General features: G+C 44.3%; 1 protein-coding gene across 5 annotated transcripts in view; it reads left to right on the forward strand.

Annotated features, from left to right (window-relative positions):
- The window catches only part of MYO16 (myosin XVI), a 669,347-nt gene that overhangs the window by 369,897 nt on the left and 274,005 nt on the right, over positions 1–25,445 (forward strand). For all 5 annotated transcript variants that reach the window (XM_073614485.1, XM_073614486.1, XM_073614487.1 and 2 more), the window contains exons 14-15: positions 23,144–23,249; positions 25,302–25,419. In XM_073614485.1, coding sequence (XP_073470586.1) covers positions 23,144–23,249; positions 25,302–25,419 — 224 coding nt within the window. The remainder of the gene's footprint in view (positions 1–23,143; positions 23,250–25,301; positions 25,420–25,445) is intronic.

The following is a 25,445-nucleotide window of genomic DNA, read 5'->3' on the forward strand; positions in this document are numbered from 1 at the left end:
GCTGCTGGTATCCAGACTGACGTGACTGATTACAGTCAATGACCAAAAAACGCCACACCATATCGTCACATGGAGTCACTATAAACAATGTGGAGGGATATTAAAATATAATTTGAAAAATATACCAAAATCGCCAGATAATCTAAGCCCATCAGAAGGGGAGGGGAGAACCATACAGAGATAATGGAAGTCCCATCCCGTGGAGAGGGCATAGTAAGAGTACTCACACAGGCTCCAGATGGTGTCAGCGCGGTGCTGGATGGATCGTCTGGGACGGAAAGCAGCCGAGTCTGGGCATCTTAAATGCCTCCAACCCGGAAGTGCAATGGCGGATATGATCGCCGTATGGACTTCCGGGTCCGGTCCTCCACTGTTGCGCAGGCGCGGGAAAAATACCCGGCGCAGGCGCACAGCTCTAAAAGTGACCAAAGCCTAGGCATTAGTCAGAACGAAGCGGCGGCTGGGCTCTAGATAACCCCACCCACCGCCGGAGGAGCGCAAGCCCGCCACGGGGGAGAATTAACTCCTCACATCCCTTCAGAGTAGAGTGATTGGTGCAATTCTGGTAATGACATGATATACACATAATATCAAACAGAAGATAAACTGGGAAGGAAAAGCGACGCATGGTCTCCCGTAGTGGAGGCACCAGGGGACCCACACCTCAGGAGAAATGCATCGCAATCCGACCCAGGACAAATTGAGGGGATCCAGATCCCTCCGGACGCCCTCCTCGTGGCCATCGATGTCGAGGCCCTCTACTCGAGCATCCCCCACGAGCAGGGCGTCCGGATGGCGGGCTCCTTCTTGATGGAACAAGACCATCATACCTGGCCTACCAACACTTTCATTCTTAAACTTCTAGAATTCATTTTAACAAAAAATTATTTTTTATTTATGGACCAAATGTATCTTCAAATTCAAGGCGTTGCAATGGGCACATCTTGTGCCCCCTCTTACGCGAACTTATACCTTGGCGGCTGGGAACGGGCGGTCTTCAGTGATGACCTTTTGGAACCATTCCTAGACCATGTTCTGGGATGGTTCAGGTTCATTGACGACCTCCTGGTTATTTGGACAGGCACAGAACAACTTTTACAGACATTTATTGCAGAGCTAAATATCAATTCTTTCAACCTTCATTTTACCTTTTCCTATGATAGATTAAGCATTCCATTCTTGGATGTTTTGATTACAAAGGATTCCACTGGTCATTTAACCACTGATCTTTATCGCAAACCCACGGCAGGCAACACCCTGTTGCATGCCTCCAGTCTTCATCCCCGCCCCCTGGTTCGCAGCATTCCTTTTGCTCAGTATCTCAGACTGAGAAGGAACTGCACAGAGGACGGGGATTTCTATAGACAGGCCAATGCCCTTCGCACACGATTGTTGGCGAGAGGCTATAAACGCACTGTGCTGAGAAAAGCCTTTAACAAGGCCTCAGCTCTAGATCGACAAACATTACTATATGGCCCTCCACGTCCTAAACAACCCTACATGACTAAAATTATTACTAAATTTTCCACTCATCATCAACAACTACGGAAAATACTATCCAACCATTGGCATATCCTGACCGATCATCACACTCTCAGAAAATACATCAAATTAACCCCGATTTGGTCTTTAGAAGGGCCACCTCTCTGAGGGACAGACTAACACACAGCCATTACAGGGCTCCTTCCTCTCGTCCGCTGGAACCCAGGGCACTTATAAATGTGGCAATTGCCCACATTGCCCCTGGATCCAAGAAGGACAACACTTCTTACTCCCCAATGGTGAAATGTTTTTTCCCAAACATTCAGCCCATTGTGGTACACGTGGAGTAATTTACCTCATGACCTGCACTTGCAGTGCTTTCTATGTGGGCAAAACAATTAGAGAACTGCGGCAGAGACTGGGGGACCACCTTTATGCCTCCACAAATGGCAAGCTTACCACCGTAGGTCGCCATATTGGCATCCATCATCGCTTCAATCTAGATTGTATAAAATTTACGGTGTTAGACGTTGTCCCTGAAGACCCCGTGGGGGCAATTGGGACCGTGAAATTTTAAAACGTGAATCCCTTTGGATTGAACGATTAAATGCATGTGCTTCTCCCGGTATCAATGAGGCACATTCATATAAGTATTTTCTCGAATAATTTTGCTACAATACTTTCTTTCCCCCAGTCTCTGCCGTATTCTAAGCCACATAGAAAAACCACACTAAACACCATACTTATAAAATCCTTAGATTACCCTTTACTAAACTCCAGATCTTTTTCCTAAGACTGTATACCAATGGACTCTTTATATATAGTAGTTCTACTATATATTTTCAATATAACCTGTTGTTTTTTAATGTTTTTCTGTTGTGGCTGACTCAATTTCCAGCAGTTTGTTTGCTTTATTAACTAAAGTTATGTATGTATTTAATAACTCTTTTACATTGTCCTGGGTCGGATTGCGATGCATTTCTCCTGAGGTGTGGGTCCCCTGGTGCCTCCACTACGGGAGACCATGCGTCGCTTTTCCTTCCAGTTTATCTTCTGTTTGATATTATGTGTATATCATGTCATTACCAGAATTGCACCAATCACTCTACTCTGAAGGGATGTGAGGAGTTAATTCTCCCCCGTGGCGGGCTTGCGCTCCTCCGGCGGTGGGTGGGGTTATCTAGAGCCCAGCCGCCGCTTCGTTCTGACTAATGCCTAGGCTTTGTCACTTTTAGAGCTGTGCGCCTGCGCCGGGTATTTTTCCCGCGCCTGCGCAACAGTGGAGGACCGGACCCGGAAGTCCATACGGCGATCATATCCGCCATTGCACTTCCGGGTTGGAGGCATTTAAGATGCCCAGACTCGCTGCTTTCCGTCCCAGACGATCCATCCAGCACCGCGCTGACACCATCTGGAGCCTGTGTGAGTACTCTTACTATGCCCTCTCCACGGGATGGGGACTTCCATTATCTCTGTATGGTTCTCCCCTCCCCTTCTGATGGGCTTAGATTATCTGGCGATTTTGGTATATTTTTCAAATTATATTTTAATATCCCTCCACATTGTTTATAGTGACTCCATGTGACGATATGGTGTGGCGTTTTTTGGTCATTGACTGTAATCAGTCACGTCAGTCTGGATACCAGCAGCCTTAAAAGTCTGGGTTTTACATTACAGCACCGTTAGGTAATAAAATCCTCTTGCCATCAACAATTTTTCTTTTTGTGAATCTGGTATGCTCCTACTTCTTTGGCAGGCATGCAGGGATATCCGCCACATCTCACTCTCCCCCCCTTTCTTTTTCCTCCCCCTCCTCACTGCATTCCACACTCCTTTGTCCTATCTTCCCCCTCTTTCCATCAACCCCCCCTTCCTTCTTCTTTTCCCTCCCCCCCCCGACACCTCCCCTTCTCCCTTCCCTCCCTTTCCCCCCCCCCCCTTTTTCCCCTCTCTTCTTCTCTTTCTTTTTCTTTTCCCTCTTCTTGTCCTTTCCTTTTCTTTTCTCTTTTTTTCTCCCTTCCCCTCCCTCCCTCCTCCTGTCCCACCCCTCCCTCCCCTTCCCCTCCCCTTCCCCCTTCCTCCCCTTTTTTTCCCACCTTTTTCCCCCCCCTTCCCTTTTTCCCTCCCTTTTCCTCTCCCTCTTGCCTCTTCCTTCCTTTTTTCCCCCCTTCCTGTCTTCCCTCCCCTCCTTTTTTTCCCCCCCTTTCCCCTTCCCCCCTCCCCCTCCCATTTTCTCCTCCCCCCCCAGCATTCCTTGGCACTCCCCATTTACCACTTCCGGGTGATTCTTCAATAGAACATACTATTTGAACTCTTTTTTAAACAAATTTTCTTAATCTTTACAATAGTACTACTCTATTTGCCTCCCTGGCCCGCCCCCGGGGATCGCCTTTCGTGGGCGTCTCACTGTATCGCTCCAGAGAACCGTCATAGGTTATAGTCTGGTGAGTGCAACTTCAAACCTCAAATATGTTCTCCAATACTATTTGTGTACTTTTTTGTAATGTTAATCATGTTATTCAGTTTGTTATGTTGATACTATTATGCTTTTCATCTTCATAGACCATACTATCAGACGCCTCTGAAGAAGCGGCTGTGACCGCGAAACCGTAGAGGCCACGTCTGCAAGTATCATACTATTTAACCTATGTCCATATACTGTTATGGACATTGGCTGTACCAACGTAGTATCAACAATGCTGTAAACAATTATTATTGTCTATGTGTGTCAAATCACGAACATGTACAATATATGTCCCTTGTAGGACCTTTTTACTATTTTTGAAATAAATTTATACATTTTTAAACAAAGTTCTTTCCTTATGGTACCGCAATAGTCCTTCTCTTTTCTATGAAAGAGGCGGGACCCGATTGAGAGGTCCTTGCTCCGGTTTCTCTTTCAACTTTATTTCCCGATCTTATTCATAATCAGGATGATGGTACCCTTAATGTATTCTTACCCCCCTGTGTAAACCACGTGGCATACCTATAAACTTTAAAATGAAGGAACACTATCATCATTTGAAATTTACAAAGAATGTTAACAGAATGTGTAAAAAGAAATCAAGGCTGAAAAAATTCAAGAGAACAGGTTGCAAAAGAGAGTTGAACAAACCCCCCAAAATCATTTAAATATATTTATTAGTAAAAAAGTCAGTTCTGAGCACGTAGGCACTTTACAAGATAATTTAGAGTTAATGACGGGGACAAAGAGAAGGCAATACCTTCTCCAGTTCTATGTAAAGGACAATTAGGGAACTCAAGTCCATAATCATGATAATATTAACACAGCCCCAAAAGAACTTCAATGGTTTAAATTGATATAGTCCAAAAAAATTTAAACAAAATAAAGGTAAATAAAGCACCTGAACTAAATAGCTTAAAGCTTTGTATCCTCAAATAGATGAGCTCTGTTATTTAAAAGCCATTGTTACAAATTTTTAAAGTGATATTAAAGTCTAATTTTTTTGTTTAAAAATAACAAACATGTTATACTTACCTGCTCTGTGCAGTGGCTTTGCACAGAGCAGCCCAGATCCTCCTCTTCTCGGGTCCCTCGCCGGCACTTCTGGCCCCTCCCTCTTGCTGAGTGCCCCCACAGAAAGCAGCTTGCTATGGGGGCACCTGAGCCGAGCCGCTGCTCTGTGTGTCCATTCAGACAGGGAGCCACGCCCCGCCCCCTATCTCTCCTCATTGGCTCACTGACTTTGATTGACAGCATCAGGAGCCAATGGCACCAAGCCAATAAAGAGGGGGAGTCCCGGACAGCCGAGCCTTTTGTGCAACATCGCTGGATCGAGATGGGCACAGGTAAGTATTAGGGAAGCTGAGGGGGGCTGCTACACACAGGTTTTTTTATCCTAATGCATAGAATATATTAAGATAAAAAAACCTTCTACTGTTAGAACCACTTTAAGAACTGGCTTGGTGCCACAAGATTGGCACAGGATAGTGCCTATATTTAAAAAGGGATTTTAACTAGTAACTACAGATATTTTAGTTTAACTTCTAAGTCAGGAAGATACTTGACAGTTTGGTAAAAGACCACATAGAAGGGTTTTTGCTAGAAAGCTATTTTTTAACCACTTCCCGCCTGGCCTATAGCAAAATGATGGCCGGGAAGTGGATCCCCTAATACTTACCTGTGCCCATCTCGATCTGGCGGCTTTCCTGTCAGAGGGGGGGTGTGCACTGATAATCAACACAGTGCAGCCCATTGGAAGTGCCCACCACAATGCCAATCAGTGCCCAACAGCTGCTAGTGAGTGTCCTTCACAGATTCCCATCAGTAATGCCTGTCAGTACCTCCTCATCAGTGCTGCCTATCCGTACCATCTATTAGTGAACATCAGTGCCACCAATCAGTGCCCATCAGTGCTGCCTATCGGTGCCCATCAGTTCCGCCTATCAGTGCCACCTATTAGTGTCCATCAGTGCCACCTATCAGTGCCCAACAGTGCTGCCTATAATTGCCCTATAGTGCCACCTATCAGTGCCCATCAGTGCTGCATATCATTGTAGCCTATCGGTGCCCATCAGTGCTGCATATCAGTGCCGCCTATCAGTGCCCATCAATTCTACATATTAGTGCCTCCTCATCAGTGCTGCCTCATCAGTGCCCATTAGTGCAGCCTCATCAGTGCCCGTCAGTGAAGGAGAAAACAAAACAGACACTAAGAAAAACATTTTCTGTCTTTTTTGTTTGTTTAGCAAAAAATAAAAAAACCCAGTGGTGATCAAATACCACCAAAAGATATCTCTATTTTTGGGAAGAAAATGATAAAAATTTAGTTTGGGTACAGTGTTGTATGACCACGTTATACCTCATTCAAAGTGTGACAGCACTGAAAGCTGAAATTGTCCTGGGCAGGAAGGGGGGAAAGTGCCAGTATTGAAGTGGTTAAGCAACGGACAGCATAGATTCACAAAGGACCGAAGTTGTCAAACAAACCTGCTTTCTTTTTTATGAGAAAGTAAGCAACCAAGTAGTTGTGGATATAGTTTACCTAGACCATGCAAAAGCATTTAACACAGTTCCCCACGCATAGTTAATGTGTAATGCCACGTACACACGAGCGGACTTTACGACAGACTTGGTCCGGCGTACCGGATTTCGTCGGACAATTCAATCGTGTGTGGGCTCCAGCGGACTTTGTTTTCTATGGGAAAAGGGAGCGTTTTAGATCAAAAAAATAAATTACCACCAACTTGCGTAAAGCTTTTAACAAGTCCCTATCACGCCCACGGACCTCTTTACTATTCAAAAACAATAAACCTTCCCCCCCCTTAGAAACTGTAAAACTGATTACGACCTATTCTGTACACCACAGTATACTCCGTAACATCTTAACGAAACACTGGCACCTATTGGCTGATCATCATGTATTAACCAAATACATTAGACATACACCGGAAGTGGTTTTCCGTAGAGCACGGTCACTACGTGACCAACTAACCGCCAGCCATTATAACCCTACTAGATCTACTAGGGTGGGTCCAACGGCACCTTTCAGTGTGGAGAATGTCCCAGGTGCCCTTGGATCCTTGAAAGTAGAACTGTGGTCCTACCTAACGGCGAGACTTTGATCCCACGGACCTTCGCCGATTGCAGTACAAAAAGGGTAGTTTACTTATGAACTGTGTTTGTAAAGCCTTCTACGTGGGCAAAACAATTAGGGAACTGAGGCAGAGAATTGGGGACCACCTGTATGACTCAGAAAATGGCAAACTAACCACTATCGGCCGACACATCGGCCTACATCATAGATTCGACAACTCCGTGGTTAAATTCCTAGTACTGGAGGTGGTCAAACCCAATCCCAGGGTGGCGATTGGGATCGCTCAATACTACAGAGAGAATCCCTGTGGATTGAGCGGCTCAACGCCACTATTCCCCCTGGCTTAAATGAATCAGTGTCCTATAGGGCCTTCCTATGAGGTCCCTCCGTGGTCTTGGTTTACACCTTTCCTTCCTTCCCCCCCCTCCCTCCCCCTTTTCTTCCCTCCCCCCCTCCTCCTGTCCCCCTCCCCCCCTCGCCTTCCCCCCCCCCCCTTTTCCCCGCCTTCCCCCCCTTCCCCCTCTTCCCTCCCCCCCCCTCCTTTTTTTCCCCCCTTGGTTTTTTCCCCCCCTCCCCTCCCTCCCCCCTTTTTTTTTTTTTTCTTTCCCCATTTCCCCCCCCTTCATTCCCCTTCCCCCCCCGTCTCCTTTCCCCCCCCTTTCCCCCCCCCCTTTCCCCCCTCCCCCCCTTTCCTCTTCTCCCCCCCCCTTTTATTCCCCCCCTCCTTTCCCCCCCTCCTTCCTTTCTCCCCCTTTTCCTTTCCCCCCTCTTCCCCCCCCCTCCCTCTCTCTCTCCTTCCCCTTATTATTTTCCTATTCTCACAACCCTCTTGGTTCTTCCCTTTCCTTGCACACTGTTTCATCTTAGAGGCACACCACTGGCACCCCTTTATTTTACTCCTCTTTTTGATTGATTCCCCAGTCTATTGACCTACTTTACCTTACCATCTAAAATTATTTATTCAGGGGCTGTTAAGTTATCCCCTGTGTTCGCCGCAGGGGGAACTACTTGGGGCCGTGTACACCCACAGGTAACTATAGAACGGGTGAGCTCATCCTTTTTCTATCCATATTGTATATAACTGTGTAACGTCTTGTTTAATGTTTTTGCTGCATTGATATGTTTTTGTGTAACCTCTGTATGTTGTATTTACCACAATTATTGTATGTTGTGTCACAGATATTGCTCTCCTGAGGAAGCGGTAAAACCGCGAAACCGGTCGAGAATTCAAGCTCTATTTGTGTCTACCTCACCATGAGTTGTAATCCAATTGGTTGTATTTACTGCTTCCGTTTCTAAATTACAACTGTATGTGACATTGTTACAATCTTTTAATCATGTTTTCTATTAAAATGGAATTTTTATATTATATTATTGCTTTTTTTCTCTATCCCCTCTTATCATAATTTTGATCATACCTGGTACCGGAATAGTCCCCCTTTCCCCCCCCTCTTTAGGGGTTATTGCTCTTGTTGCATGGGGTACTGAGATACTGGCCGACAGAGGCAGCCACCTGCGACCTCTCTCTACCTCATGCTCCTTGCTTTTGTACTAGACATTTGGGATGATGGTACTTGTACTTGGTAATTTATTTTTTTGATCTAAAACGCTCCCTTTTCCCATAGTATACACAGGGTGGATAACACACCCACATCTTTGTGTCCCTGGGTGAACAGCAACACCCATCGACACACTTTCTTAGCAGCGTTTTTATTTAGCTACTCGATTTTGTCTAACCTTTACTTTTTGTGATTTCTAGCTTTGACATCCTGTCATCACAACATACGCTAGGGGTCGCCGTTGGTGGTCAGGTACATTATGGATGTTTTAGGCACAGATTGGTCAGGCTTTATGTCCAACATTAAAACTGCTTGTTTGAATGAACACAAAATTGATGACGATATTTCAACATTCTTTATACGAATGTCCAAACTTCTTAAACGTAAGTCACACTTACACTGGCATATTGAATACTTTAAACTATATGTGAGCGAAAAAGTCTGCCCTTTGGGCCTAAGGGGTCAGATCTTTCCCACTCTTAAAGATCCCTCAGTGGACTTTAAAAAAACCTGAGAAGATATCCTAACTAAAAACAGTCTTGAATTAATTGGACTACTTATTGCCCAATATACCCTTGACATGACCCTACTTGATGGCGACATCGAACGACTCAATGTCGAATACTCTCACCTGATTGACAATACGATTTTTAAAACCAAGTGGAAAGAACTTAGAGAACGCTTGGAAATTATGAATAAGGACATTATCATTAAAAAACAGATTAAATTTGGGAAGGACAAAGCTGCCTTCACTGAGGGCCTGGCCTACCATTGGTCAGGGAGAGGCCGGGGTAGACGAGGCCCTCCCCGTACTAACAATAGCAACTTTACCACTGACATTGAATCAGATTCATCTTTATCCTCCACTGTATCCTCCCTAAGCACTACCCAACCCAACACTTCATCTGCACTTAATTCATCACGCAAGAGACTTCGTTTTGGGGGTAACACCCCACCAACGAACCCTAAAAAAGACAAAAAAGGCCCAAAAGGCCCGAGATCCACTCAAACACCCTCTACACAAACCCCACATGACACTAACACCCCCGTAGAAGGGGCCACAGGCCATTCTACATTGCACGGCACTATTCCCAAAATTCTCAACTCCACTCTATTGACAAACAAATACATGTAAAATCAATGAGGACGCGATTTTTTTAGATCTGAAAAAACAACAGAGCAATCTAGATGCTTACGTCCTGAAACCCTTACTGTCCCAACAAAACCCTCCTCCCCAGACCACACCGATCGTAACGTTATAAACCTTACCCCCCATACTTTTAGTAGCGAGGAAATCTCGGTGTTACAGCTAGGTCTGGGTTTCTGCCCTCTTGATGCACTTAAGGTCACTGAAACAATTAAAGATCTGTATCTCTTTGCACGCAATTTAACTTTTAGATTTATCTACGATAAGGATCGTGTTAACCTAGGACTGGAGCGTGAGCTCGCGGAGCGCACCAAAGGCTTCTCCATGGATGAGTTCAGGGCACTTCGCGACCTGATGCTCCTTTATGATGAAGGTGACACCGGAGACCCCGGGCCCTCACAAGACTCAGGGGCCCCCGATACTGTCCCCTCAAGTGTTTGCGCAGCAGGGACAACTCCATCTACCCTCCCTGCATCTAACAGGTCTGATTTTCCAGTTACCCCTAAATCAACTCCCTTAACCAAGTCCTTCCGTTTACGATCCCGGAGATTCCCCGATCTTAATACCTGCCCTGAGATTTGGGCCTTTTTGCGAGCTACCATCAGTGACCTTAAGAAACAAAAATGGCCTGACTTTCCCTCAAACCTTGACCCCAGTCAGATTCGAGCTCTTCGATCCTTGCAGCAACGTTCTGATGTTGTTATTAAACAATCGGACAAGGGCGGTAATATTGTTTTGATGACCAATCACCAATACGAATCTATGTGCCTTGCTATCCTTAGTAACAAACAATGGTATAGACCCATCCCTCCCACACACATATCTTCCTTTGCACAGGAACTCCGGGCTCTTTGCACTGAGGCCTACATTGTGGGCCTCATTGACAAAGACACCTTAGAGTTCTTGGTCCCCAAATTTCCCTGTACCCCTACCTTCTATTCCTTACCCAAGACCCATAAAGCGGCGCGGATTCCACCGGGAAGACCTATTGTGTCTGGGATAGGCTCCCTAACAGACAATGCGAGCAAATTTGTTGACGCTTTCCTAATGCCGCATGTTCGCAGCCTCCCGTTCTATATTAGAGACACTACCGACCTATTGCAGCGCCTTGAAGGAATCCAGGTCCCTCCGGACGCCCTGCTCGTGGCTGTTGATATTGAGGCCCTTTACTCTAGTATCCCCCACGAGCGGGGCGTACGGATGGCTGGTTCCTTCTTAGCCGAACAAGACACTACTACTTGGCCCTTGAATCAGTTTATACTGACACTATTATACTTTATACTGACAAAAAACTTTTTTACTTTCAATGACCAATTATTTTTACAAATACAAGGTGTTGCAATGGGGACGTCATGTGCCCTAGCATATGGAAATTTATACTTAGGTGGCTGGGAGCGATACATCTATGCCCATGACCAATATACAGAATTTCTGGACAATATTCTCCTATGGTACCGCTTTATTGATGATTTGTTTATGGTTTGGACGGGTCCCAGAGCTAAACTTTTACAATTTTTACATCTACTGGATAATAACGACCTAAACCTTAAATTTACTTTCAAAATCGAGACCGAGCAAATTCCCTTCCTAGACCTACTGATCATTAAACAATCCGACGGAACGTTGGGCACCGACCTCTACAGGAAACCCACGGCTGGGAACACCTTATTGTTCGCCACCAGTGCTCACCCTAAGTCCCTGGTACGGAGCATTCCTTATGCCCAATACTTGCGGTTACGCAGGAATTGTACACATCATAGTGATTTTTTACGCCAGGCTGAAGCACTACGCGAACGCCTTTTACGACGGGGTTACTCTGCCACCAACTTGCGTAAAGCTTTTAACAAGTCCCTATCACGCCCACGGACCTCTTTACTATTCAAAAACAATAAACCTTCCCCCCCCTTAGAAACTGTAAAACTGATTACGACCTATTCTGTACACCACAGTATACTCCGTAACATCTTAACGAAACACTGGCACCTATTGGCTGATCATCATGTATTAACCAAATACATTAGACATACAACGGAAGTGGTTTTCCGTAGAGCACGGTCACTACGTGACCAACTAACTGCCAGCCATTATAACCCTACTAGATCTACTAGGGGTGGGTCCAACGGCACCTTTCAGTGTGGAGAATGTCCCAGGTGCCCTTGGATCCTTGAAAGTAGAACTGTGGTCCTACCTAACGGCGAGACTTTGATCCCACGGACCTTCGCCGATTGCAGTACAAAAGGGGTAGTTTACCTTATGAACTGTGTTTGTAAAGCCTTCTACGTGGGCAAAACAATTAGGGAACTGAGGCAGAGAATTGGGGACCACCTGTATGACTCAGAAAATGGCAAACTAACCACTATCGGCCGACACATCGGCCTACATCATAGATTCGACAACTCCGTGGTTAAATTCCTAGTACTGGAGGTGGTCAAACCCAATCCCAGGGGTGGCGATTGGGATCGCTCAATACTACAGAGAGAATCCCTGTGGATTGAGCGGCTCAACGCCACTATTCCCCCTGGCTTAAATGAATCAGTGTCCTATAGGGCCTTCCTATGAGGTCCCTCCGTGGTCTTGGTTTACACCTTTCCCTTCCTTCCCCCCCCTCCCCCCCTCCCTCCCCCTTTTCTTCCCTCCCCCCCCTCCTCCTGTCCCCCTTCCCCCCCCTCGCCTTCCCCCCTCCCCCCCCCTTTTCCCCGCCTTCCCCCCTTCCCCCTCTTCCCTCCCCCCCTCCTGTTTTTCCCCCCTTGGTTTTTCCCCCCTCCCCTCCCTCCCCCCTTTTTTTTTTTTTCTTTCCCCTTCCCCCCCCCTTCATTCCCCAACCCCCCCAACAACCCCCACCCCCACCCCCACCCCCCGTTCCCTGCACCACTGGGTCTCAACACGCCCTATGATACCTTTCCACTGTAAGTGAATGCCTATAGCCTGTTGTTATTGACTGTCTGTTGCCTAGATACAATATCACACATTGTTTGTTTTGCTGTATCTATTTTTATTTTTAATTGTATTGCCTTATTATGTTTTTTGCTGTACAAGGATGAAACCCCCCCTCGTCAGGTTCCTGTGGTTTTGCTCTGCCCCGAGCCTTCTCTCTGTGGTGGACACATGCTCGCCCTGGCAGCCTTAGAGCTGCTTGCGTCTCTATGTCTGGGAACTCGATTCCCTTTGACAGGAGCGCGCGCTTGCGCAGTAGCAGCTGATACTGCACCTGCGCAGTGCGGGCGAGCAGACCCGGTGACGTCAGGGACCGCCCTCTGTGCCGTCCCTGACTTCCGGGTTGGGGTGCTCTTATAGCGGCCATAACCGCTACTTGAGCTTACAGCCCCTGGACGCTGGCGAACTGAGGACCACTGCTGTGGGTAAGTGTTGTTGCCCCCCCTTTCTCCTGCTCCTAGGCAGATTCTCTTTTTGGTTTACACTCTTTGCTGAATCGTTACCCTTGCATACCGTACCTACAGCATGTCCCCTGTATGCCTATTTATGTTCTTATTCCAGTACCCACTTTATTACCTTGTCAATTTGTTTGACTTTTCGGTCTGCAACGTGAGCTCTAGCTGGTTGGTTTTATGACTGGTGAGTCAATACCCATATGACGCCGGTAATATGGTATTTTTATTTATCATGTTTGTTACAGCTGCCATTGTAACCTCTCCCAGTGCATACCAATATCTCCAGCTTACTTGGGGGGACCTTTCCTACTACCCAACAGCAGCTGGTGGCCTCATATCGTCTACCATATGATTTCTTGCATCTGGTCCTCATTCGAGTCCATGCATATATAAGTACTTTAGGGGTGAGTGCCAGTCCCATATCTTTGTGTGCAATTTCTTTCAACTCTTTTCCTGCACACTCAACCAGCAGGGATTCCCCTCCACTGACCTCACTGTTCCCCCCTCCTCTCCTCCTCCCCCCCCACCTTGCCCCCCCCCTGTTCCCCTCCCTTTCCCCTCCCCTCCCCCCCCCTCCTCCCCCGTCTTCCTCTCCCTTTTCCCTCCCCCTCCTTTCCCGCTCCCCCCCCTCCGTTTCCCCCCCCCTTCTCTTTCCCCCCCCTTTTCCCCTCCCCTTCTCCCCCTTTCCCCCCTCCCCCCCCTTCCTCTTCTTTCCCCCCCCTTTTATTCCCCCCCTCCTTCCCCCCCCCTCCTTCCTTTCTCCCCCCTTTTCCTTTCCCCCCTCTCCCCCCCCCTCCCTCTCTCTCTCCTTCCCCTTATTATTTTCCTATTCTCACAACCCTCTTGGTTCTTCCCTTTCCTTGCACACTGTTTCATCTTAGAGGCACACCACTGGCACCCCTTTATTTTACTCCTCTTTTTGATTGATTCCCCAGTCTATTGACCTACTTTACCTTACCATCTAAAAATTATTTATTCAGGGGCTGTTAAGTTATCCCCTGTGTTCGCCGCAGGAGGAACTACTTGGGGCCGTGTACACCCACAGGTAACTATAGAACGGGTGAGCTCATCCTTTTTCTATTCATATTGTATATAACTGTGTAACGTCTTGTTTAATGTTTTTGCTGCATTGATATGTTTTTGTGTAACCTCTGTATGTTGTATTTACCACAATTATTGTATGTTGTGTCACAGATATTGCTCTCCTGAGTAAGCGGTAAAACCGCGAAACCGGTCGAGAATTCAAGCTCTATTTGTGTCTACCTCACCATGAGTTGTAATCCAATTGGTTGTATTTACTGCTTCCGTTTCTAAATTACAACTGTATGTGACATTGTTACAATCTTTTAATCATGTTTTCTATTAAAATGGAATTTTTATATTATATTATTGCTTTTTTTCTCTATCCCCTCTTATCATAATTTTGATCATACCTGGTACCGGAATAGTCCCCCTTTCCCCCCCCTCTTTAGGGGTTATTGCTCTTGTTGCATGGGGTACTGAGATACTGGCCGACAGAGGCAGCCACCTGCGACCTCTCTCTACCTCATGCTCCTTGCTTTTGTACTGGACTTTGTTTTCTCAAAAGTTTGACGGACTTAGATTTGAAACATGTTTCAAATCTATCCAACGGACTCTGCTTTCTAGCGGACAAACCGGTCGTCTGTGTGCTAGTCCGACGGACCAAAACTCATGCATGCTCTGAAGTAAGTACAAGACGGAAGCGTTCAGTCTGGTAAAACTAGCCTTCGTATTGAAGCTAGCACATTCCTCTTCTGTGATCTTTTAATACAGCGCTTTTTTTTTCTTTATAATGCGAGAGGAATGAAGTTGTTTTGCTGCTTTATATTCACACAGAGTTCTCACAAACTACTTTCTTCATGATTTATCCTCATGCCATGACTAATATGATATTTTTAAAAAGCCAGATCTCCATAAATAAAGTATTAAATTAGATTTTGGACTCATCTTTCTTTTTTTTAGATTTAAACACTATCTATTTTACAATGTGAGCTAAATTATACAAAATGTTTTTTTTTTTTTTAGTTTTGGAGTTTCAAGTTACCACAATAACCTTAATATTTTGTGTTGTTTTAATGAACCTTAAAGAGGTTGGTGTCCCTTGTTAATTAGACATAGGGGGGTTTATTTTCCAAAGGCAAATTCATTTTTCACTACAAGTGCAAATTGTACTGGAATTGCACAGAAAGAGCATTTTGAAGTGTGGATCCGGGGGGCAAATGCAAGGAACCACAAAAAAAAAAAAAAAAAAAAGTTCTCTTGCACATGATTGTATGATAAAATCAGCAGAGCTTCCCCTCATTTCAGATCTTCCCCTCAGATTTACAGCGACTGCACTTCCAACAAGTGCACTTGCAGTGTAATTTCTAAAGTGCACTTTTCACTAGTACTTTGCACTTGATTTTCAAAATGATTTAGCCTTTTGGAAAAAACACACATAGTCTTTTTGACCTGTACCTGCCTACTCCCAAACCAAATGTCGTTTTGGAATAAAAACACATAGTCAATAATGTAAGGTAAAGAAAAAATCCATTTATTTTGTGAAAAAAAAAATGAGGAAGGCAACACTGGAGACACTTTTGGAATCTGTGAAGCCTTTCGTCCCCCAGGACACACATCAAGTTTTAGGACAAGAAAATTGGTATCTTGCGACTAGGGAGCACAGGGAGTACAGTCAGACCAGACAGAAACCAGGCAATCACTTTCGATTCTTCCGTGGAGCCTTCCCTGCACGCTTCTCTGCAGCCTTCCCTCCAGGCTTCTCTGCAGCCTTCCTCGGAGGCTGTGTCTCTGGTGGTGTACTTGGGGCAGGAGGAGGAGGAGGAGTGGCTTCATCTGCTAGATATGTTTTAGCAGTAAGCTCCCCTCTCAAGCCCTTCTGATAGGCCTGAAAAATCAGACCCTCACAGAGGAGGCGTTGCCCCTTTTCGAGTTCCAGCAATCTGCTGGCCATATATGTCCCATACGCCTCTTCTACATCGGGTGGTGTGCTGATGATTTTGCTGGCTTCACGAATGAGGGCTAGTGATTCCTCCTCAGTTTGGGTCATTTTTCTGGGCCTTTTGGTGGTAATGCGGAGGGGAGGCACCTGACACTCTGTGCGGCTTCTACTGGGCCCAGCCACAGCCTCCTCCTCTCTCCCACTGGGCAAGGCCTCCTCCTCTCTCCCACTGTGCAAGGCCTCCTCCTGGCTGAGCTCATCCTGGGTAAAAAAAAGGGACATAGTTGTAATTTTGGGTTACGCAATCACACACAATTTTCAGCTCATGACTTGCAAATATAATTTGAAACAAATAGTAAAGGCTATCTATTTGACCCCACCATTATTCCAGCTGCTCACCAATATCTGAAGTTATTTTTGGCCGCTACTGTCTAGTGATATGTCTACATATTAATATTTGTGATGAAGTCATTTTTTCTGAAGCACTTAAAAATTTGAGACGTTTACATCATTAATGTTTACACAATCACAAATTCAACAAAAAAGGATACCTGGCTGAAGCTGGGCACATCCACTTCATCAAGGATGAAAGGGCCCAGTTCTTCCTGGGACTCCTCAGCTGGGGTGGAGGTGGAGGGAAGGCTGGAGGGAAGGCTGGGGGGAAGGCTGGAGGGAAGGGTGGGGGGAAGGCTGGAGGGAAGGGTGGGGGGAAGGGTGGGTGGAAGGGTCGAAAGTGATTGCCTTGCTTCTGTCTGGTCATCCAGAAATCGCATTTTCTGGTAGTACCACAGCTTGGGTACATAAACCTGGTCGGCTGCTGCTCCGGATCTGAGCGACTCCTGTATCTTATTGTGTTCCCGCTTGTACATATTGCGCAAGATACCAATTTTCTTGTCCACAAACTTGAGGTCTGCCTGGGGGACTCGAATCTTCACAAATTCCAAAAGTGTGCCCAGTGTTGCCTTCCTTACATCTCTATTGAAATATAATGGGTGTTTGACCTCCCACAGGTTTTTGTTTTCCTGATACAAATCAATGAATCTTGACAAGGGATTCATTTTTGCTGAAAGACAAGAAACAAGATAAAAACTGTAATGTCATACACACACACACACACAAAACACATTCACCAAACACACACACACACACACACCCCCATGTTTCATCTTACCTTCGTTTCTGATGCCCGCTACTTCCGCACGGACATACGTAGGCCATCGTAATAGCTTTATATACACTGCGCATGTGTCATGCTCCGCCTGCGTCGCCCGCCCCTGACGTTCTTTAGAACGATTTGTCCCCGCCCCTTCACTCTTCGTTGCGCAGTCGGAGTATATAGAGAAAGATGGCGGAGAGATTAACTGCAAGTAGCGCGGAGGAAAGCCCGGAGCCACAACTATCCACATCCAGGAGGAGATATAAGGCCACCAACAGGCTTTTGAAGAGATGGTGGAGATGGTGTCCATATTGAGAAGGGAGGACTACGATGGGAAAAAAGGACCGTACACACGACCCAATATGCGGAAGGACAAAATAATGGCCTCAGTTGTCACCGCTCTAGAAGCAAAATTTGGCACTAAACGGACTAAAGAACAATTGAGGAAGCGGTGGTCTGACCTCAAAAGTAGGGAGCCTGAACAATATTGGCGAAGAAAGAAGCTGCTTAAAAAAAGTAAGTACTTGTTGTGTGTTCCTATTGAGATACTTAACTTGCATGCTGATCCATATGTTTTTCATTTATACAGCATCGTTCGTAAAGACCGTTCTTTGTAAAATACATATGATACTAAGAAAATGACGTATTTTTTTCGCAAAAAACGATGGTACAGGGTTGGACATACATTTAGGTCTTGAGAATTTGTCGTATTTCTTCAAAAATGTGGTGATGTTGTGTAAATGTGTTTGAAAATATAATGCTTCTTCAAAAATGATTCAGTGTAATGTAAGGACAGGACACAGCAGCTGTTTCCACATCTGGACTCACGAGCACTAGTGTACTATGTGACCATAAAGAAATTTTTGAGGGGTTATACACATAGGAGATCATTGAGGTGTCTGCATCTGTGAAACTTGCATGAAAATGTGGATTGTTTATAATTTTTGTTCAGAGGGAATTTTCATCCTGTCTTCTAAATTTTTGTGGCCAACAAATGACAATTGTCCCCAACTCCTAACCAACGTTTCATATTATTTTTTTAAAAAAGAAATATGACTGTGTTTTAACTATACTTTTTGTTTAATTATCATAGGGGAGAAAAGACTCAGACAACAGTCCAAGGATCCCAGGACCCCCCCAAGTCACCAGCCTGAAGCTGAATATACCCCAAGCACCAGCCCAAGACCACGCCCACCCGACGAGCTGGAGGAAGGAGAGGTGGAGGAAGTGTGCGAGATTTCAACCCCACCAAGTGAGTGACTGACACCCCAGCTTAAGGTAATCTATTTAGGCGTGCATATTTTAACCCATTTTTTTATCCACACATTTTAGGTGATGTTCGGGTTGTGGAAGGCCAAGCGGCGGAGCCATTTAGCACAAACAGTGCACAAAGACTTATTGGCCATGGAATGGCCAAATTGATCGAATGCGTGACCAAATTGACACCATGAAAAATCGGCTGGACACCATGCAACAGGAAATGAAGAACATGATTGATGTTTTGGGCAGAATATAATAACGTTTTGCCTAAAAACATCATTAATGTTCTTTATTTCATTGTCAAGTTTGTTTTTTCTTAAATTTTGAAACTTTAAAAAAAAAAAAATCCAAAAATTGCTATCTTCCATCAGGGGATATCAATGTACTTGTTTTGTGTTTGCAACCCCTTCATCATAAAAATGTTAGTTTGTGAGAGGAACAAAGGGATTGCACAAAACACGTACATTGCTCCCCCATGATGGGAGATAGCACGTGTTGACTTGAACCTTTTTATAAAAAACAATTTTAGGCATCTGCAAATTTTAGGCTTTACAAGGGTGACATCACCAGCACCGTTATTAACATGTTGAACTTTGTAAGTTCTTTTTTTTTTTTTGGTATGTTTTTAAAAACACTGTTGTTAATTGTAATTTTGTAAACAAGGTCTATTTTAGTAGAAATATGCCTAAAATAACCAACAAAAAAAAAGATTGTTTGTAAAAAAAAAAATAAAAAAAATAAACACGTTTCCAAAAAATGCACCTTTCAATGTGCACACAGTAAAATTTTTTTACTACTACAATGTGTGTGGCTGATTATTTATCAATATGATGTTTTGATAATTCTTGTGTGGTTACAGTGACAAAGGGCCTTATTAACTAAAGGGAAATGCACTTGCCACTACAAGTGCACTAGGAGACAGACAAAACTAAATGCAAACAAGAATCAAAACAAGATATTTTAGCAAAAATTTTTTTTCTTTATTTTTGTAAGAAATTATAGCTCTTGTTGAATAGCAATGGCCCTCAGACCATTAAAATAATTAACATATCGGTCACGCACTTGACGTGCGGTTTGGGGGGCCAAGCCAATACGGCCACTTTCCAGGCCTGTGAGTGTTTGTTCAACTACAAGTCCGGCCTCAGGCCCAACAGAGGTCATATATGTAGCAGAATGTCTTCTCAAATAATTATGGAGAATGCAGCAAGCCATTATCACATGATTTATTTTATAGTCCGCCAGATTTATGGCCGAGAGGAACAAACAGAACCGGCTGGCCAGAATCCCAAAGGCATTCTCCACAACTCTTCTTGCTCTGGCCAGCCGGTAATTAAATACCCTCCTCTCAGGGGTGAGTGTCCTTTGGGGGAAACGGCCTCATCAAGTGCTCGCCGAGAGCAAACGCTTCATCAGCGATAAAAACCGAGGGGAGTCCATCCACATTCTGGTCATCAGGTGGCAATCCCAGGCCACCAGTCTGGAGACACTGGCACAGCTTGGTCTGTGCAAAGACTCCTCTGTCAGACATCCGGCCGTTCTTCCCCACGTCCACGAACAGAAATTCCAAATGTGCCGAGACCACTGCCATCAAAACTACACTATGGAACCCCTTATAGTTGTAGAAATAAGACCCCGAATGGGGTGGTGGCACAATGCGGACATGCTTCCCATCAATTGCCCCGACACAGTTGGGAAAGTCCCAACGGTCAGCGAACTGGGAGGCCACAGTCTGCCATTCCTGTGTACTGGAAGGAAACTGTGGAGTGAAATAAAAAAATAAGATAAGTACTTTTAAACATAACTTGGATATCAGATTACACAAAAACATTCTTGAACAACAGCAGTCGAACATTATTAATATGTGTTTTTTTTCTATTAATTCTAAAAAAATATAAGACCCACTTATAAGATTACTCACCCCCTCTGATGGCCCATTGATCAATTTGAATGTGGGTGGAGGGGTTCTAATTTGGTTAAAAAACAACACACCTGACAGTTGTAAACATTTGAGGGGGTGGAGGAGGGTCAAACAGTACAATGGATCTGAAATATACATTGTTCAAAGGACTAGAGGCTAGAGATATAAATGGACCCAGGATTGCATGGTGGGGAGGTTATTGAAGGTAAATATACATGTAGGGCAAAAAATGATTAATGTAAAAAAAACAGGCATGCATGAAGATAAAGGGAACATTCACAGCATATTCCAAGCATGGTAATTAGGTAACGAGGACATTTAGACAATACATTAGCAAACATTTAATACATATCATGTAATGTTAAAGGATAAAACTTACCTTCATATAGTTCTTCTGCAGGACCTGAATAATAGCAGAACAGGTCTCTGGGATTATAATCCCCAGAGCCTGGGGGGAGATGCCTGTCGAGAACTTCAAGTCCTGAAGACTTCTCCCAGTCGTCAAGTAACGTAAAGTGGCAACTAGCCTCTGCTCCGGAGTGATGGCTTGCCTCATGCAGGTATCCTGCCTGCTGATATAGGGGGTCAGTATAGCCAGCAGACGTTCAAAAACGGGGTCCGTCATCCTGAGATAATTCCTGAAATCCTTAAGATTATTCTCACGGATCTCATGGAGCAAAGGCATGTGCGAGAATTGGTCACGCTGGCGCAACCAATTCTTCATCCATGAACTCCTCCTCGCCCTGTTCATGGACTGGACTCGGGTCAAAGTATTAACCCCAACACCAAGTCCCCACGCAGCATGAACTCGAGAACGAGTACGTCCACGCGACATGGCTTCAAAACGGTCGGCTGGTCAAACAAAAAAACTTATAACAAACGCACTGAAGAACAGCAAGGCCTATGAAGAGCGACCTGAAAATCAGGAACGAGCGGACCAGAATGGCCGCTAGGCAGGTTATGAACTGACCAACACACACTGAAAAGCAGATACAAACCTCACAAGCACAAACTGAACCGCAGAAAACGATTGAAATAAGCTGAAGTGTGAAAAGCGCAAATCGTCTCTAACCAAACTTCTACTAACACGAGATAAACACGAGATTAGCAGAAGGAGCCCAAAGGGTGCCTCTAACTAACTTCTACTAACACGAGATAAACACGAGATTAGCAGAAGGAGCACAAAGGGTGCATCGCATAGTAGCCCATTATGTGTCACTTACCTGAAAACGAAGCCTGCAAAGTCACCGCTGTCCCCACTAGCAGCGAGCGTCCATCTTCACCCCTCTTCCTTCCGGGGTCCCTAACTCCGGCTCTGTGACTGGCCGGAGTCATGTGACATCACTCCCGCGCATGCACACGGGAGCCGCCAGTCACGGCATGACCCCCTTTAGAAACAGCATGATCTGCCCTTTCTAAAGTGTGCATGCGCAGTAGACAACGGTGCACGGCTTTATTGTAAATATCTCCTAAACCGTAGAGGTTTAGGAGATATTTCCAGCACCTACAGGTAAGCCTTAATATAGGGTTACCTGTAGGTAAAAATGGTTGTACAGGGAGTACAACCACTTTAAGTTGTGGCTCTACGTTGTCAGTTTGAATGGTGAACTTAAAGTATATGTGAACATTCATCTTGAAAAACAACCCATCCAGTTTAAAATAAAAGTGCAAGGCAAACATTTGTGTATGTAAATATATAAAACATTTATAAATACCTCTTTATTTCACATGATCTCTGTTCTCAGCTGCTTAAGAGGCTTGGGGAGTTTGGGTGAAGACTGCTGAGGGGGGTCATGTCACCACTGCCAGAAAACTGACCACTCTGAGATGGATGTTCTTCCATGTCTAGTGTGGTCAGTTTGAAATAGGACAGTAGGGGAACTGTCAGGATCACCAGATAGTTCACACAGAAGAAGAAATACAAAAGAACGGGACACCTTTTAGCACTTTTTAATACCTTTTTATTATTTTTTTTTTTAAGTACATGGTACAACATACACGTATCAGAAATATAAAATGGTTTGGAAAAATACACTTTAAACTGCCCATGGAAAGGAATAGGTTTAAAGGAGATGTTAGGCAGGAAAAATGTAAAAATAAAAAACTACTGACACCTGCCACTGCCACATATCCCCCACCCCCTTCCCCAGAAGCACTGCGAAAAAATATTGAAAAAGCTATTTAAAAAAAATTGCCATGGTGGGGTCGGGGGGGATATTGCGAGTGTGGAGCCCCACCTCCCTGAAATGAGTTTTTGCAGGTTGGGATGTCTGGTTACTGCTCAGATCACAAGGTGAAACCAGAGGGAAAAAGGCAAAAAAAGAAAAGGGCCGCAGCCACCATATCTAATGATTGGTAAGCTGCAAAATATGAAATTTTTGATTTTGGATTGTATAACCCTTTAACTGCATGTAAGTGCCTTTCATTTTTTCCCCACAGGTTTGATGCACATAGCTGAAAGGAAATGCTAGTTTCTTCATAGCATAACAAAGCTATTACTGCTATTTTACCACAAGGTGGCTCTGTTGTTCTGCTATATTTTCATTACATAGAAGCAAATGTGAGCAGCACACTTCAGTGTTAAAGATTGTCATTTTACACAAAACGTATTCTGAATACAAAACTTCACTATATACAATAAAAGCTTAATTGTGATGTCTTCTAAAATGCCATTTTTTACTCTAAATCAAGTCATTTCTGTTTCATTCCTAGTGGTGAAAGTGGTTCTGGGAAGACAGAAGCCTACAAGCATATTATTAAACATCTGGCCCTCAGGTGTAGTTCCCGCAAATACTCCTTTAATTCAAAGATTAAACACGTAAGTTAATTCAGTGATATGATTATCACCACCTTTCTTTCTCAACAGATCTGCCCCACAGAATATATACATTTACCTAATCACGTATCATTATCGCATAAATCAAAGTGTACCACTGCACGAACTGCAGTGTGCTACACTTAGCCTTTGCAAGACAGTCAGAGGTTTGTGGGACAGGCTGGGGCTACTGATAGCAGACCTCAATCTTACAGTGAATATGTGCATGCCTTGATTATTGTAGCTTCATAGAGACAGGTGGCTGCAAAAAGCATTATGTAGCTTTATCCTGCTGTTACTGTACCACAAGTTTAGCTATACGTTGTGTCTGTTCAGACCTAGCTTCAGGTACTGGAAAGTGAGTGCTTGGACACACACCTGATAAATAATTATCTCCTGTTGGAGCTTGGACTGCCCGTACTGCTGGGACCAAAAAGTAGGGAACACCCTGAAAGCTTGTCCTGAAAATGAAAATGTCAGTGCAAATAAAAAAGTATCATGGACAGTACTCTTGGCTGTGACTTTTTAAGATGGGCAGATATTTCACTGCCCTTTGTTCATGATTAGACATTTGACAATGATCTGTAAATAGTTCTTGTCTAACTAAAAAGCAAGATACTGTTTTGAAACAAGGAATAGTTGGAATTACAAAATAATAGCAACTTTTATCTATGTTATGCAGTAAGAAGGCACCTAAAATACAGTCTGTGAAAAACGTTCAGGTTATTAGATGGCACCTGTATGTCCAATAACTCTTTAATAGAGAAGTATGGTTTTGTTTTTTTTCTGAATCATACTTACCTAGGTGGATGCAGCATCGGTCCGCTTCTGCATCTGCCCCCGCAGGCTCTAAGACTGAGAACTGAGTAATCAAACACAGCCGATAGCTCGGTTCTCAGGGCTACATGAACAGAGAGCTGGTGACTGTCAGTGCTGTCTGCTCTGCCCCCTCCCCCCCCCACTCACTGGAGTGCTGGACTGTGGAGGGGGCAGGAGCGGGCAACTCAGACTCTTAGCAGCTTGCTGAGATGCTGAGTTGGGTGCCATTCCAGGCACGTGTGCAGATCCCGTCTTCATTGTCACAATCTTGCCTGAGCCTGGGTCAGCACTGTAACGTCAACTGACAATGGGCTTCAGCCCGTTGTCTGCTGAAAACGGGTCACAGGAGTGCAGAACTAACTGTGTGATCCACAGAAGTACAGCCAAACGAGCTTCAGAGTCTCAAACCAGCTTCAGAGTCTCAAAGTCACCATAAATAAATTCTGTTTCACAACATGGAGTTTACAATTTCTAAACATATATATGGGTGAGAATATTTGGACATTTTAAATACAACCACAAATTAGTAGAATCATATAATCTATTTTCTGACTTATTTGGTAATGTACAAATGATTGCTACAATGGGTAAGGGGATTTACTAAAACTGAAGAGTGTAAGCTTGGTGCAGCTCTGCATAGAAATCAGCTTCCAGATTTTATTATCAAAACTTAATTGAACAAGCTGAAGTTAAGCTGACCGTACAAGGGTTGTTTTCCAACTGAATTTTTTTTAGAAAATCATAACTAAGAATTTTTGTTCGAATTTCACACCATTAGTGGGCTGCAGCAAAGGCCGATTTCCGTGCGGGCATCAAATTTGAGTGATCAGGCTTGTTGGAAATTTTTGGAAAATGAACGAATTTCTAATTAATGATGGGAGAATTGTACGAGAAATATAATTGAAAAAGAAATGCACATGAGCTGTGACTTGGAAAGAAAAGAAGATTCCCAGCCACAAACATTCTTTTCTGTAGCAACATGAGGTGAAATTGAAGGCTTGGTTGGTTGAATTTCGAAAGAAAATTTTTTGGATTTCGACCCATGTGTAACCTGCATTAGAAGTTGATTAGCTACCATGCACAGTGGCACTAGATTCTAAATGCTCCAGTTTTAGTAAATCTCCCCCATTGGCTGTTATGCTTTAGTAATATTTTTACTAGTTCTGTACATTTGCTATGACAGAGCTTTTTTGCTACTAGAGGAAACTATGATTGTTTATGTTTGTTACGTTACAGGTAAACACAATTCTAGAAGCATTTGGGCATGCCAAAACAACTCTTAATAATTCCTCTAGTCGTTTTATAAAATTTCTTGAGCTACAGTTTTGTGAAAGGACATCAACTTTATGGGGAGGTAAAATATATTTATCATCTACTTGA

Source organism: Aquarana catesbeiana, linkage group LG02 (genome assembly GCF_042186555.1).
Source record: "Aquarana catesbeiana isolate 2022-GZ linkage group LG02, ASM4218655v1, whole genome shotgun sequence".
Lineage (NCBI taxonomy): Eukaryota > Metazoa > Chordata > Amphibia > Anura > Ranidae > Aquarana > Aquarana catesbeiana.